Consider the following 16867-nt stretch of genomic DNA (forward strand, 5'->3'; position numbering starts at 1 on the left):
AAACACTCAGAGCCTCAAAGGTCCTAACCGGAAGCCCCCCGTTCAATTTTGGAGCCAACCAGAAGTCCGGTTCCCCCTCCATAGAGTCTCCTCCTAGCGCGGCCTCCTTTTTACTCTGCCAATTGGAAGTCCGGTTCCCTCCACCATAGAGTCTCCTCCTAGCATGGCATCCTTTTTCCTCTACCTGTCCTAACCAAAAGCCCTATCAATTGTGGAGCCGACCAGCAACAGGGAGTCGCAGCAGAGGGATGAAAGAGCCACACATGTGGCTCCAGAGCTGCAGGTTGCCAACAATCCCTGGGTTAAGCTATTAAGAGGCATTTCCCTTTGGGGCAGGAATTAGCAGTGTCCTCCCAATTTCTAAGGTAGAAAGTCGTAAGATCCCCAAATCTTCCAAGCTTCCAATGACCTCAAAGCTGAGAGTTCATGTAAGAATGTCAAAATCTTACAAGAATTTAGATATTTTGTGTATTGGGTATTGGGTGAGGGGGATCACCTGTTGGAATTGAATTTGTGGATGACTTTGGACGAAGGAAAGAGATGCTATTTTAGGGAAATGATCAAACGAGATGCAGGAGTTCCCCAGTGGCTTAGTAGCCAGAGGAAGAAACTTAGGAAGGACCTGCCCTATAGTTGATCAAACCCCAGTGGCAGCAGGAAATTTGTATTTTTAGACTTGCAAGATTTTGTTAATGTAGCCTTGCAGTACAGTAGATTTAGCTTATCTCGTTATTTTCTTTCTGGTTTACTTCAGAGGGTTGACACCAGTAGTGGGTTCCTCCCGGTTCGGTCTGGTTCAGCCGAGCCGGTAGCTGTGACAATATGACGTCACCGAACCTGTTCTCCCCCCCCCCCGCGCGCGCCCCCCACCTTATTCTTACCTTTTATTTGATCCCACCCCCAATCTATTGCTGCCTCCTGAGTCCCAGCTGATGACTAGAGGGAAAAAAACTGTTTAAACTCTTGCCGCGGGGCTTCAAAGGACCGTCCTACAGCTGATCAGTGTTAAAAGCAAACAAATGAGTCGGGTCGTAAGTGTGAGGACTGGTCGTAAGTGCGAGGACCTTCCAGAAATGACTCTGACCAGCTAGCCACGCCCACCTAGTCACATGACCTCCAAGCCACACCCACAAAATAAGCCACGCCCACAGAATCGGTAGTAAAAAAATTTAGAACCCACCCCTGGTTGACACCTGTGCTCTGGCACCTATTGAGACTGAGGTTGTCATAAAAATTCATTAGAAAATTTACTTTAGGCACCTGATACACCCCCTTCTTCACCATCATCATCTTTTAATGACCCCATAATCCTTTGCAGGGTCGAGTCTGGGCAACTGAATGGAACTAGCAGAGTTCCATTAGTGGCCAGATGCCCTTCTTGTCGCCGATGCGGAGTTTTATTCAGCAGATATATTCTCATTGTGCCCAGAGAGAGAAATACCTGCCTCTACCTTAGGATCGAACTTGCAGCCACCTGATTGTGAGGCGAAAGCTCCACCTCTAGGCCACCGCGCCACTCCAGATACACCCCCTTAATGTTATTTTAAAGACAAACAAACCTTTTGATTGATGTGGGAATCATTTTACTTAGATTTCTTTTGTTTTTGAAACAGGTTGCCCATTGCTACCCTAAGTATCTAGAAGACTTTCCGCAACAGCTGAAGGAATTGTTGTCCTATTGTCACACTGTCTTGGATCCAGATCTTCGGATGGTGAGCATCTGCAGTCCCAGATGTTTGATCATTGGGAGCAGAGGACGCTCTGCGGGTGGACAACTTTGTTCAGTGTTGGTTTAGTTTCTTGTTTTAAGAGATTGGAGCCAATGTTTTGGAATAGATAAGACTGGTATATCGCATGCTGCCATGCTGATAAATTTACCGTATTTTTCGGAGTGTAAGAAGCACTTTCCCCCCTCCTAAAAGAGGGTGAAAATTTGGGTGTGTCTTACACATTGAATGTAGCCAAAAACGCGAGGGACGGAAGCGGCAATGGTCTGTGGCAATCCCTGCAGCCTGGAACAGCTGAGTGAAGGTATTCCGGGAGGCCGATCCACCCGCCAATCAGCTGCTGAATCAAGCTGTAATAATGTGCTGAAGCTGACCTGGCTGTTCGCTATTCACTGCAAGACGCGTTAGAGTTTGCAGCAGCAATCGCATCCAGAAAGCACACACAAGTAACTGATTCAGCAGGATTCAATAACTTCTTTTTATATATAATATAACACATGAAGTAAAATATACAATACCAAAAGCAGGTCTTCCAAGCAAAGCACAAGCAGAGGAGAGGAGTTTCAGTTTTGAGCAGCAGACTAGTTTGGAACTTTAGCACAGACTCGGAGCTACAGAGCTAAGCCACGTCCAGGCTCCTTGCTGTCTCCTTCCTTGTTGCTCACACAGCAAATACTGTTTCAGTTTCCAAACAGCCCTCAACTCTCACACACTGACAGGACGCTAGCCAGATGAATACCGGCGGATGCTGGTAGTCAGAGGTAGATTTTTTTCTTATTATTATTTTTCCTCCCCAAAAACTAAGGTGCATCTTATACTCGGGAGCTTCTTATACTCCGAAAAATACGGTATATCATATTTTAAGGGAAGGTGAAAAGTTGCTGGAGCTTCTATGCAGTTTGTAAGAAATCATGGTGGTGATCTTGGAAAAAATTGAAATGTGTTTGAATATTAGTAACTCAGCTTGGTAGTCAGGCTGTTGGTTTGAGATCCGAGCTTGGCAATTTGGTTGCAAACGTTTTGGCGCCATTCGAGGTCGTCACCATTCGACATCTCCTCAAATGGTGACGAAACGTTTGCAACCAAATTGCCAAGCTTGGATCTCAAACCAACAGCCTGGGTTGGAAAAAAAATATTCAGAAAATGTTGCAAAACTAAAAAAGGGATGGAAGCATGCCTTGAGCCCAGGAAAAGGAGAAAGTATTAGGAAGATATTCAGTTGGCTTCTCCCTGGCCTCCTAGGACAGTACAGGTAGTCCTCAATTTATGACAGTTATGGAGCTTGCAGATTATGGTCGGCCCTGGTGACATAAAGCAGATCATCCCGTGGCTGATTTTATGATCTCTTAAAGTGAATCACCACGATTGTTAAGTGAATCTGTGGTTATTCAGTGAGCTCATTATTTGCTATGGGGCGGGTTTTTTCCAATTTTGAAAACAAAAATGTCAAAAAATCATGGTCATGTGACTGTGGGACACAGTAAATAGCCATAAACGTGGATTGGCTACCAAACACTTAAAATGTTGTCATGTGATCACAGGGGGGAGGTAGCAGCTGCAACTTTGGAACCAGATTTTAAGAACCTTTTGGGAGGACATTACAACTTCAGTCACTAAGCAACCGATTGTAAGTCGGGGACTACCTGCACACCTGCACATTTAAGATGCCTGGACTTCCCAGAATTCCCCAGCTAGCAAGAAGGCAGCAAAAAATACAATCAGGCTTGAAAGGTTCTGTTACTAGAATCTCATTAAAATAGAGTTCTACTGGTCTGCCTCGGAATGACCATGCTTTGAAGCTTCTGTCTACCAACATTTAAAAAAAACAATGATTTTCCGTTCTGTGAGTTGTAATGGCGCAGTGGTTAGAATGCAGTATTGCAGGCTGACTCTGCCCACTGCCAGGAGCTCGAGTCTCACCAGCTCAGGGTTGACTCAGCCTTCCATCCTTCCGAGGTCGGTAAAACGAGGACCCAGATTATTGGGGTTCAATGTGTTGACTCTATAAACCGCTTAGAGTCAACACATGTGAAGCGGTATATAAGTTTAAGTGCTATTTAACGAACAGCAAGCTGAAAAAATGAGATGAAAGAATAGTATACATTAGTTGCTTTAGTATTAGTGTTGCAGTCTGGGCGATTCACACTTCATTATTGTTATTTTTAACCATTCCTTTCTCCTTTTTGCAGACATTTTGCAGAGCTCTGATCTTGCTGCGAAACAAGAACCTGATTAATCCCACAAGCTTGTTGGAACTGTTCTTTGAGCTCCTCCGCTGCCATGATAAATTTTTACGAAAAGTGAGTCGCCGAACTGACTTTAAAATAAAAACCCTTGCCAATTTTATTTTAAAATGTTAATTTAAAAAAAAAAAGTAAAAGCCACAGCTTTTAGCATTTCCTTTAAAGACTGAGACCCTTTTTTTTTTATTTATTTAATTTGATTTATATGCCCCCCTTCTCCAAAGACTCAGGGCGGCTTACAATGCGCTAAGCAATAGCCTTCATTCTTTTGTATATTTATACAAAGTCAGCTTATTGCCCCCTTTTTGCCTTTTTGTGTCTGAAACATGTTGATGGGAATATTGCAAAAGTGCATAATCCATCCCAGAATGAGAAGCAATAGCAGCCGTGAGAAGAAGAACTAAAAGTCAGCAGGACACGGGATAACATTTTTTAAAAAATGTTTGCATTCCGTCTCTTAACCATGTGCTGCAAAATTCCATTTTTTTAAAGTACTTTCCCCTGAAGATAAAAGACAAAATGCAAAGTAAAAAACAAGAAAACAACTGCAAACAAGAAGAAAGAGGAAAAAAGTGTACATAACAAATATAAAATTAACAGTCAAAATTAGAATTCCACCTTGGTTGAATCCTGATACCTGTATATCTCAAACAAATCTAATAGGTTTCCCCCAATCTCCTTGTTCTACAGGTCGACAAATAGTTAAACATTTTCCATCTATACTTGTTAAATTACTATTACATTGCATTCTCTTATGCAAGGTTAGGCTAGAATCTATACCCTGTTTCCCTGAAAATAAGACATCCCCTGATAACAAGCCCAATTGGGCTTTTGAACACATGCGCTAAAATAAGCCTCCCCCCCCCGAAAATAAGCCCTCCCTGAAAATATTTAAATGCAGAGCTGGAAATCAGGTAAGATGGCAAGAGGAACCTCATCTTGCTCCACGCACACCAAAATAATAAGAGCTCCCCGAAAATAAGGCCAAGCGCTTATTTCGTGGTTCAAAAAAATATAAGATAGGGTCTTATTTTCGAGGGGAAACTGTAATAGCTTTGTACCATATAATATCAAACTTGTTAACTCTCAAGACTCTTTTTTTATGCTATGTATTCAAAATAGACTGATTAACATATGTGTGTATGTGTATATTACACATACATACATACATACATACATACATACATACATACATAATACAGTATGGGTGTATGGGTGTGATTCTTTTGGATCGGAATTTCATTTTCATGTGTGCCATTGCACACAGAAAAGTGACAACAACTCTTAACTAGTTAGTTCGCTCGCATAGAGAGGGCCTCCTCAGGGTGCCGTCGGCCAGATAATGTCGGCTGGCGACCCCCAGGGGGAGAGCCTTCTCTGTGGCGGCGCCTGCCCTCTGGAACGACCTACCCCCAGAGATACGCACGATATCAGACCTCCGGCCCTGAAAACACATCTATTTCATCTAGCCAGGCTGGCTTGATCCCATCCTTTCGGTTTTAATTTGAAATTGGTTTTAACTGGGTTGTTTTAAATTGAGGGCCGAAATTATTTAATGTCTTTTAAACTGTTTTTTAAAATTTATATGTTATGTTTTATCTCGGCTGTTCACCGCCCTGAGTCCTGTTGGAGAAGGGCGGTATAAAAATCAAATCAAATCAATCAATAAATAAACTATCTCAGACTGGTTCCCTCATGGAATCTCTTCTGTTTCTGCTTCTGTTCATTTTTCTCAAAGAAAGATTTGACAGTTATCCCTGCTGAAATGTTAAGTTTTCTCATTTCGACAGACCTTGTACACTCACATTGTTACTGACATCAAGAACGTCAACGCCAAACACAAGAACAACAAAATGAACACTGTAAGTTTTCGGCTTGATCCATCAGCTTTTAAGTTGGATAGCTCCAAGAAACTCTTCTTCAAAAGTAATCTCTTTTATTTATTTATTTATTTTTTTGCAGATGCTTCAGAGTTTCATGTACACAATGCTGCAAGACAGCAACCCAACTGCAGCAAAGATTTCACTGGATGTGATGGTTGAGCTGTACAGAAGGAACATCTGGTAGGTTGCAAGGCACAGTTAAGATTTGGGGGTCCACAGTGAACAGGAACAATGGTGAAATATCAGAGAAAATAAAACACATTTTATTTATTTATTTATTTATTTTATATCAAATTTATATACCGCCCTTCTCCCTGAGGACTCAGGGCAGTGTACAGCCAAATAAAAACATAGATTACAAACATTAAAATACTATTAAAAAGATATATATAAATTTGGCCCCGTAATTAAAAAACAATGACAAACCAATTAAAAACATTTAAAAGTGTTAAGTCAGCCCGGCTGGCTGAAAAAAGGCACCGAGGTCTTGGATTCTCCTTATCTCTGAGGGCAGCTGATTCCAGAGGGTAGGTGCCCCCACAGAGAAGGCCCTCCCCCTGGGGGTCACCAGCCTACATTGTTTGGCTGATGGGACCCCGAGGAGGCCCTCTCTGTGGGAGCGCACAGGTCGATGGGAGGCCGTCGGTAGCAGTAGGCGGTCTCGAAGATATCTAGGTCCTATGCCATGGAGCGCTTTAAAGATGATAACCAACACCTTGAAGCACACCCGGAAGACCACTGGGACCCAGTGCAGTTCACGCAGGAGAGGTGTTGTATGGGAGCGCCATGCAGCTCCCGTAACTACCCACGCGGCCGTATTCTGGACCAGTTGGAGCCGTGTTTCCCCGAAAATAAGTCCTATCCTGAAAATAAGCCCTAGCTTGATTTTTACACGTGCGCCGAATATAAACCCTACTCCCAAAATAAGCCTTAGTAAAGACCCCCACCCCCTCGTTTGTACCTGGTTGCACGAGGTGGGGCGAGGCGCACAGGTAAAAAGCTAGGGTGGGGATGGGGGTGGAGCTGCCCCACGTGCCCCGCACCCACTTACCTTAGACAGTTTGTTCTGCCCCAGCTATGGACCCCAAAGAACACAGCACGCACAAAGTCTGTACAAACCTTAGTTTACTAAATTAAATCAGTTTTTTTCTTTCAAAGACTCTTAATTAACTTTCTTAACAGCCTACAAGAATCCAAAGAATAAATAATCTTAATATTACTATGGTTGGCAGAAAGCCCAGAAGCAATTTGCAGAGAACTAAGATCAAGGCACGAAGGAGAGTGAACGAAGTTGTTCCCTGCAAATTGCTTCAGTCAGCGTTCCTCCTTAAATAGGCTAAGGGAGTGCCAATTAGCCCCAAGCCTTACTCTCGAGGAGACCTCCTCCTGAGGAGCCACTCCTGCCTTTTGGCAGCTTTGCACGCCCGTGCATCGAGAAGAGGCTCCTCCTCTTCGTCCTCTTCATTTAAGGGAGGTTCTGAAGGCCCTGGCTGAATCCCCGCCTCTGGCACCATATCTTCTCCAGCTTCATTGTTCAACTCGGGTGGCAGCTGCACAGGCTGCTGGCGCAGCACCACACCAGCCTCCTCGCTGTCCGAATCAGCCACCAGCCGCACAGGCCGCGTACGGGCCACAACACAGTTGCAGCCAGGCCTCTCACACCCTGACATGAGTGCGCGCGTCACTCCTGGCCTCTGTTTCACTGTCGGGGGCCTTCAGGAAAGGCCTCTGCAGCCGAGAAACGAGCTCCAGATTGACATTTGCGGCACCCGCCAACCTCCATTTCTCCATCAGAGGCTCAATCAGAGCTCGTTTCTCAGCTGCAGAGGCCTTTCCTGAAGTCCTCTGACAGTAAAATGAAGGCTGGGGGGGGCACTGCGCGCGAGTGGCAACAAGGGGCCACAGAAGAAGTGGGCTGGCAGCGGCCACACCAGCTCCGCCGTGAGGTGAGATAGTGGAAGACATCCCCTGAAAATAAGACCTAATGCCTCTTTTGGTTTTTTTATCAAGTTTTATTGATTTTTTTTCCTTTCACACTCGTACACACACACACACATATTTTATGAACAGAGTATTAACCGTATCATATCTTATACAACTTTGTCATATCCAATTTCATTTTACAGTTACCATTTTTGCCAAAATATTCTTATTCTTATTCCATACTTTTTCATCCTATCTTAATACTTCTATACTTATTATATAAACAGCATCACCATCCGCCCTCAAATCCTAGTTTCTTAACATTATTTCAATTAGTTATCCATTGTTAATCATATATACCGTATTTTTTGGAGTATAAGACGCACCTTTTTCCCCCCAAAAGGGGGTGAAAATTTAGGTGCGTCTTATACACCGAATGTAGCCCCGCCCACCCACTGGCCCCCACCCTTTGGCCTCTGCCTCCCAGCAGTTTGCCTCCTTGCAAGCAAACAGCAAGAAAAAACAGCTCCTTTCAACTTCGGCACAGCCTAATTAGCACAAGTTTATTCCATCTGCCTCCCGACTCTCAGCTGATTTGCTCTCAGCTGTTATGCGCAGGGCTCTGCTACTTGCTGCAAAGAGGTAAATTGCTGGAGCAGATTTTTTTTTCCCCCTTGTGCTAATCAAGCTATGCTGAAAACGAAAATGAAAGTAAAGCAGGCTGTTTGCTGTTTGCTGCAAGGAGGCAAAATTGCTCAGAGACAGAGGGAGATTTCTTTTTCTTCTTTTCCTCACCAAAAAAGGTAGGTGCGTCTTATACTCCGGTGCGTCTTATACTCTGAAAAATACGGTATTCCCTTTTAACTTTCATATTAATTCGTTCTTCATCCTAATAAATTTGAACATTGTCGGGGTTGCCTTTCGACCATTTCATCTCCATAATGCCTCTTTTGGAGGCAAAAAAATAATAAGAGCCTTGATAGTACAGTGGTCTACGCACCCTGTTATTAACACAGCTGCCTGCAATTTCTGCTGGTTCAATTCTCACCAGGCTCAAGGTTGACTCAGCCTTCCATCCTTTCAAAGGTAGGTGAAATGAGGACCCAGTTTGTGGGGGCAATAAGCTGACTTTGTATAAATATACAAAAGGATGAAGGCTATTGCTTAGCGCATTGTAAGCCGCCCTGAGTCTCCGGAGAAGGGCGGCATATAAATCAAATTAAAAATAATAATAATAATAATAATAATAATAATAATAATAATAAGACCAGGTCTTATTTTCAGGGAAACACAGATTTAATTTCTCAGCCTCTGTTGTAAAGTGTTCTTTTTTTTCTCTTTTTTTTAAACAGGAATGATGCCAGAACTGTGAATGTCATCACGCTGGCTTGTTTTTCCAAAGTCACCAAGGTAAAATAAACATTTTGGTCCAAGTACAGATAAATGAATTTATACCAGCTCATTTAGTGACCGTTCAAAGTTGCAACGGCACTGAAAAAAACTTATACCTGTTTTTCACATTTAAGACCATTGCAGCATCCCCATGGTCACATGATCACAAAATTCAGATGCTTGGCAAAATATTCATTTTTATGACGATTACAGTGTCCTGGAATCACATGGTCCCCTTTTGCAACCTGACGAGCAAAGTCAATAGAGAAGCCAGACTAATTTAACAACCGTGTCACTAACAGTTACAATGATCCACTTAACAACCGTGGCAAGAAAGGCCGTCAAATGAGGCAAAGCTCAACAAACGTTTCACTTAGTGACAGAAATTTTGGGCTCAATTGTGGTCATAAGTCGAGGACCACCTGAACTTTTTTCCTAATTTGGAGGGTGGGGGGGGCGTAGAAATAATATTTCTGACTTTGTTAGTTCAGCAGCATATGAAACTTGTTTGCTCAAGGAGTTGGGTGTTTTAAAAAATTCCTTTTGGCTCCCATGACTGTAGATCCAAGTTGCTGGCTTGAGGTTTTTCCTCGGAAAAGATGAAGATGGGAAGAAAGGCAGTGATTCAGAATCGGAGGTCAGTGCATCCTGGAATCCAGACTCAATAACTTAGCAACATGCCTTCGGCCTAATTCTCAAAAGAGGAGAAGGGTGCGCCTGAACTGTACCACTAGCGCAGCTTATATCTGGGCTGTATCACCCTGATTGAATCCCCCCCCCCATTAATGTCCATGGACGATGTCAGATGCAAAGGATTCTATGGTCATTTTGTCTCCGAATTTTTATTTAACTCGTCATGGCCAAAGTGTCTTTATTTTCAATTCCACAACCATTTGACTATGCATTGCCAACAAGATATAGCAAAATTTGTAGGTATACAAAATGACCGTATGTCTATACACCCAGGGCAGGGGTCGGCAACCTTAAACACTCAAAAGAGCCTCAAAGGTCCTAACCGGAAGCCCCCCATTCAATTTTGGAGCCAACCAGAAGTCCGGTTCCCCCACCATAGAGTCTCCTCCTAGCGCGGCCTCCTTTTTACTCTGCCAACTGGAAGTCCGGTTCCCTCCACCATAGAGTCTCCTCCTAGCATGGCATCCTTTTTCCTCTACCTATCCTAACCAAAAGCCCTATCAATTGTGGAGCCGACCAGCAACAGGGAGTCGCAGCAGAGGGGTGAAAGAGCCGCACATGTGGCTCCAGAGCCGCAGGTTGCCAACAATCCCTGGGTTAAGCTATTAAGAGGCATTTCCCTTTGGGGCAGGAATTAGCAGTGTCCCCCGAGTTTCTAAAGTAGAAAGTCATAAGATCCCCAAATCTTCCAAGCTTCCAATGACCTCAAAGCTGAGTGTTCATGTAAGAATGTCAACATCTTACAAGAATTTAGATATTTTGTGTATTGAATGGGTGAGGGGGATCACCTGTTGGAATTGAATTTTGGATGAGCCGATCGGAAGTCCGGTTCCCCCACCATAGAGTCACCTCCTAGTGCAGCATCCTTTTTCCCCTACCTGTCCTAACCGAAAGCCCTGTCAACTGTGGAGCCACCTAGAAAACCCATCCCTTGCCATAGTCTCCTCCTGGCGCGCTTTGCTTCCCCCCCCCCCGTCCCCCCAAAACTGGAAGCTCTCAAAATTGTGCCAACCAGCGACGGAGCCGCAGCAGAGGGATGAAAGAGTCACATGCGGCTCCAGAGCCACGGATTGCCGACCCCTGACCTAGGGGATAGAGTTCAATAAAGAGTGGTATTTTACATTTTCCTCACGCAAAGCTTTACTGACTCTTAAATTTCTCTTTCGTAAAATATTTATTTTTCAAGGACGATGGTCCCTCAGCAAGAGACCTGATGGTACGGTACGCCACGGGAAAGAAAACGACGAAGAACAAGAAGAAACTAGAAAAAGCTATGCGCGTTTTAAAAGTGAGTAGTGTGGTTTGGTAGACCTGCTCACCCAAGGAGATCTAGACATATCCTGCAACCTTGTTCTCTATGCCCCTCCTAATATCTTCGAGTTAGGATTGGATTGGAGCTTGGACCCCAGATTGATTTTAAGCTAAGACGTGGATGTTCAACAGGTCTACAGCAAACATTTCTGAGTAGCTAGATACTGCAGGCTGATTCTTTCCATCTATATCATGTCAACTCTTGAAGCATTCCTGGCCTGCTCTCAAGTTGCCATAGGCCAGGGGGGATGGGAAGCTGGCGAAACTGCACAGCAGCCAAAAACAGATGCATATTCCTTGCTTCTCTCTCTCAAGGCTGTATCCCAGGGTTGCCTACAGCAGCAAGGGGAGTGACCTCTACAACCCCAGAAATTGCTCCATTGACACACCCTGGGGGGAGAGGGAAACAGGGTCATAATTGGAGCGTAATGTAGGGAATGTGCGGATATGAAGCTCCTAATAAATAACTGGATTTCTTTTGAAGCTTGGCTCGAGACTCATGATTTAATTAGGCCATTCGGAACCCTGACATATAACTTTTCTCAGGAGGAAGTTAATTCAGAGAGGCTAATGAAAGGTAATTATTGATCTCATTCTTTACTGAACACGTTTCCTTCTTCACCAGAAACACAAGAAAAAGAAGAAACCGGAAGTGTTCAACTTTTCAGCAATCCATTTGATCCACGATCCCCAAGGCAAGTTCATTTGAATTCCTTGCAGGAAGGAGCTTCTGACTTAGCTTATTGTCTTTTGGAAGCTGAGCAGGATTCAACCCTGGTTAGAGTTTGCATGAGAAAGACATAATCCTCAATTGCACGTTTTCCCTCCACCTTGATAGGCGGGTATTTCCAGGTCACACCATACAAAACCAGCTTCAGGAATATTCAACAACTTCCCCTTCCGTTACTTAACACCGTTTCTTTTGGAGTATTTTATAGAATAGAATAGGAACATGGAATGGAATGGAAAATATGGAGTGGAATAATGGAATGGAATGGAATGGAATGGAATAGAAAGTATGGAATGGAATAGCATAATATAGCACAGCATAGAATATACGGAATGGAATGGAAAATTGTTGTGGAATAGAATAGAAAATATGGAGTGGAATTAAAATAGGAATAGAATAGAATAAAATAGAAAATATGGAATAGATAGGATATATGGAATGGAATGGAAAATACAGAATGGAATAGAATAGAAAATATGGAGTGGAATGGAATAGAATAAGAATAGAATAGAATAGAATAGAATAGAATAGAATAGAATAGAATAGAATAGAATAGAATAGAATAGAAAATATGGAATGGAATAGCATAATATAGCATAGCATAGAATATATGGAATGGAAAATACGGAATGGAATAGAATAGAAAATATGGAGTGGAATTAAAATAGGAATAGAATAGAATAGAATAGAATAGAATAGAATAGAATAGAATAGAATAGAATAGAAAATATGGAATGGAATAGCATAATATAGCATAGCATAGAATATATGGATGGAATGGAAAATATGGAGTGGAATAAAATAGAAAATATGGAGTGGAATTAGAATAGAAATAGGACTAGAATAGAATAAAATAGAAAATATGGAATGGAATAGCATAGCATAGAATATATGGAATGGAATGGAATGGAAAATATGGAATGGAATGGAATAGAATAGAATAGAATAGAATAGAATAGAATAGAATAGAATAGAATAGAATAGAATAGAATAGAATAGAATAGAATAGAATAGAAAATATGGAATAGCATAGCATAGAATATATGGAATGGAATGGAATAGGGAATGGAATTCTTTATTGGCCAAGTATGATTGGACACACAAGGAATTTGTCTCCGGTCCATAAGTTCTCAGTGTACATACAAGCAATATGTGATAAATCATCATAGCCATCGTAAAAATACATTCATCATAAATCATAAGATACAACTTTTAGTGATGGGATACTAAATAATCAACATAAGTCATACTAGGATACTAAATAAAACAATATAAAGCAACCAAGTTATCGTTGAAAGAAGATAAGGAGATAGGTAGTAGGAAAGATGAGAAGTAGAATAGAGTACACTATACAGCCTTACTAGATTGTTTGGCAGTGTTGTGGGAGTTGTGTGTTTAACAACTTCTTTAACAACAGCTTTAATCAGGCACGAAACCTCTCGGCATCCATGTGATGCTGAGGCTATTTTTATCACACAGAAATTTTTTTTTTAATTTTGAGCCCATCCGGACAGCTCCCCTGCCACATTTCTGTGATCTTCATCAATTTCCTCTTGATTTCAGACTTTGCGGAGAAACTGTTGAAGAATCTGGAATCTTCAAAGGAGAGGTTTGAAGTGAAGATGATGCTGATGGATCTGATTTCTAGGCTGGTTGGGATTCATGAGGTACAGTTAACATTCTGAGTTTTTTCTGAGTTTTTTTTTTTTCCCTTCTGTTTTTCTCCTCCATCCCTCTGCTTTACTTTTGGGTGGTCTCGGGCAGAAAAGGAAAATGTGCTTCCAAATTTTGTGGCCATTGATAAAAGAGTACAGGTAGTTCTCGACTTATGACCACAATGGAGCCTAAAATTTCTGTTGCTAAGCGAGACCGTTGCTAAGGGAGTTTTGCCCCATTTTACGACCTTTCTTGCCCCAGTTGTTAAGTGAATCACCTCAGTTGTTAAGTTAGTAGTACGGTTGTTAAGTGAATCTGACTTTTCCATTGACAGAAGGGGATCACATTTCAACCGTCATAAATGTGAACCAGTTGCCAAGCCTCCAAATTTTGATCATGCGACCATGGAGATGCGGCAACAGTCATAAGTTTGAGAAGCGGTCGTAAGTCACTTAATGAAGCACCCCCAACTTCTGGAGACAAACCGTTCCACTGGTCAATTGTTCTAACTCAGGAAGTGCCTTCCAGGTGGATTGGATTATAAGCAACAACTGTCTGCTGGGGGCGGTTGAAATTGTAGTTAGCACATCTGGAGGTTGGCAGGTTAGATTCAGCTAATGATGTTCCAGATGTGTTTCTCCTCTGACTTTGCTGCAAAGTTACCCTGGCCGGGGGGGTGGGTGGGATATTTTTTTTACTCAATTTACTCCATTTCATTCACAGCTGACCTCTTGACAATCCTCTATGTTTCCGTAGCTTTTCCTCTTCAACTTTTATCCTTTCATACAACGATTTCTGCAACCCCACCAAAGAGGTAAGTGGCATCAATTCAATATATCCTTCCCAATGTCATTTCTCTTCACTTTGTGGTTTACCCGTTGCAATAAGCAAGGAGATTCTTGTTTACTCTGCTTTGGGTTCCTTATTGCTGAAGTCTGTCCAGTTTTAATTTTAGCCCATCCTGAACCTCTCTGATCTTTTGCAGCTGTTTTAAGAACTCAGAGCAAGAAAACAAATCACTCAAGTCCAAAGAAAAGCACAGAAAGGCGGATTGTTTTCCGTGTTCCTATGGAAACGAATCCTATGCTAGCAGAAAAAATATTGCTCAGTTTTATGAGCAGTGAAAAATTCCTCTTGTTTTACTCCAGGAGCTTCCTGAAAAAGTGGGCCTTTTTTTACCTGCTTCTTTCTTCGACAAATTTTATTTTATTTTGGCAACAGCTTTGATTTTGAAAGAAGATACATACAAGAGATAAAGGCAGATGCTCACTTGACAATTAAAAAAATTCTGGATTGCAAAGTATTTTTAAAAAAGTTATTATTTAACATTTTGGGGGGAAAGTCAGACTACTGAAAAATGGCAAGTCACTTTTCAGGCCCAAAGCTTCAGTTTATTTTGATTTATTTAGATTCTGCTTATCTGAGTTTCCAAGGGAGACTGGGTGATTTACGGAACCTTCAAGTCATTTTTCAACTTTTGACATCTTCAGTCTTCAGCATTTTCAAGTCATGTGGGAGGAAAACCATTATTAAATATGGAGAACTGGAGCCAGTTTTTGCCAACAATCCTAAACAAGATTCATCAATGATAAACTTAATGATTTTATTTTGCCCTTCTGTTTGAGGAACTCATATATCTCTTGGTCCATCATTAAAACTGTCCTTTTTTTTCTTGCAGAAGTTACCAAGATTCTTCTTTTTGCTGCACAAGCATCTCACCAGCTTGTCCCACCAGAGGTGAGGCTGTTTCACAGCTCATGTTAGCCAAAAACACTAGAAAGAAGCAAGTTTAGTTTAGTTTAGTTTAGTTTAGTTTAGTTTAGTTTAGTTTAGTTTAGTTTAGTTTAGTTTAGTTTAGTTTAGTTTAGTTTAGTTTAGTTTAGTTTAGTTTAGTTTAGTTTAGTTTGTTGTCATTGCACCTCGTACAACGAAATTAAATGTCATCTTCAGTGTACATTATACATAATAAAACAAAATAAAAATAAAACAAAAACACACATCCTTCACATTCTATGCAGAGATGTAGCCACACCATGCTCTTTTAATGACCCAGTTTAGTTTATTGTCATTGCACCTCGTACAATGAAATTTAATGCCATCTTCAGTGTAGATTATAACTCTAAAAATAAAACACAACACACATCCTTCACATTTATACAATTGAATTAAAAACCCCTGATACTGCATTAATATTGCACTATACAGTAGAATTCAGTATGGTTACTGCCCTGGGATAGAAGCTGTTTTTCAGCCTATCTGTCCTTGTTTTTATTGTCCTGTACCGGCTGCCAGATGGTAATAGTTCAAAAAAAAAGGGGGGGGTGCCCAGGATGAGATGGATCTTTAGGAATGTTTTGAACTTCCTTAAGGCAGCGGGAGCTATAAAGCTCTTCAAAAGAGGGGAGTGGGTAGCCAATGATCCTCTGAGCAAAGATGTTAACCCTCTTCAAGATCAAAATAGGATTTTCCTTTTCTAGATAGCAGCCCATATGGCTTCATGGCATAAATGTTAGCCTGTGGCTGATAGGGGTAGACCTCGACTTAAAACAGTTCATTTAGTGACCGTGCAAAATTACAACAGCACTGAAAAAAATGACTTATGACCATTTTTACACTTACTCCATTTTACAATGAGCCGCGGTGGCGCAGTGGTTAAAGAGCAGTACTGCAGGCTACTTCTGGCTGCCAGCTGCCTGCAATTTGGCAGTTCAGATCTCAGCAGGCTCAAGGTTGACTCAGCCTTCCATCCTTCCGAGGTGGGTAAAATGAGGACCCAGATTGTCGGAGGCAAGAGGCTGATTCTGTAAACCGCTTAGAGAGGGCTGTAAAGCACTATAAAGCAGTATATAAGTCTTAAGTGCTATTGCGACAACCATTGCAGCATCCATTTGTCAGAAATGGTGTAGGACAGTGATGGCTAACCTTTTTGCCATCGCATGCCAAAAGTGGGGGCGCAGGGGGGGGTGTTGCATACACACATGCCCACACCCATAATTCAATGCCCCGTGCCCCCCACGCACGTGACCCCCCCAGGCTCCCCCCGCTTTTGGCACGCAATAGCCCGGTAGGCCCGTTTTTCGCTCTCCCCAGGCTCCAAGGGCTTTCTAGGAGCCTGGGGAAGGCAAAAACGGCCTTCCCCACCCCCCTGGAGGCCCTCCGGAGGCCGGAAACAACCCATTTCGCAACTTCCAGTGGGCCCGGAAGACCTGAAAATAAGCTGACTGCTGCGCGCATGTGCGCTGGAGCTGAGCTAGGGCAATACTCACGTGCCCACAGATATGGCTCCATGTGCCACCTGTGGCACGCGTG

At 42.4% G+C, this 16867-nt stretch overlaps 1 protein-coding gene across 2 annotated transcripts in view; it reads left to right on the forward strand.

Moving 5' to 3' along the window:
* SDAD1 (SDA1 domain containing 1) overlaps window positions 1–16867 on the forward strand; it is a 33522-nt gene that overhangs the window by 2818 nt on the left and 13837 nt on the right. For both annotated transcript variants that reach the window (XM_060687022.2, XM_087875238.1), the window contains 11 exons: window positions 1614–1712; window positions 3917–4027; window positions 5761–5832; window positions 5933–6033; window positions 9129–9186; window positions 9731–9805; window positions 11048–11149; window positions 11798–11867; window positions 13466–13569; window positions 14315–14372; window positions 15237–15295. In XM_060687022.2, the coding sequence (XP_060543005.2) occupies window positions 1614–1712; window positions 3917–4027; window positions 5761–5832; window positions 5933–6033; window positions 9129–9186; window positions 9731–9805; window positions 11048–11149; window positions 11798–11867; window positions 13466–13569; window positions 14315–14372; window positions 15237–15295 (909 nt within the window). The remainder of the gene's footprint in view (window positions 1–1613; window positions 1713–3916; window positions 4028–5760; window positions 5833–5932; window positions 6034–9128; window positions 9187–9730; window positions 9806–11047; window positions 11150–11797; window positions 11868–13465; window positions 13570–14314; window positions 14373–15236; window positions 15296–16867) is intronic.

The sequence above is a fragment of the Pantherophis guttatus genome, chromosome 8 (genome assembly GCF_059756535.1).
Source record: "Pantherophis guttatus breed Tessera chromosome 8, ASM5975653v1, whole genome shotgun sequence".
NCBI lineage: Eukaryota > Metazoa > Chordata > Lepidosauria > Squamata > Colubridae > Pantherophis > Pantherophis guttatus.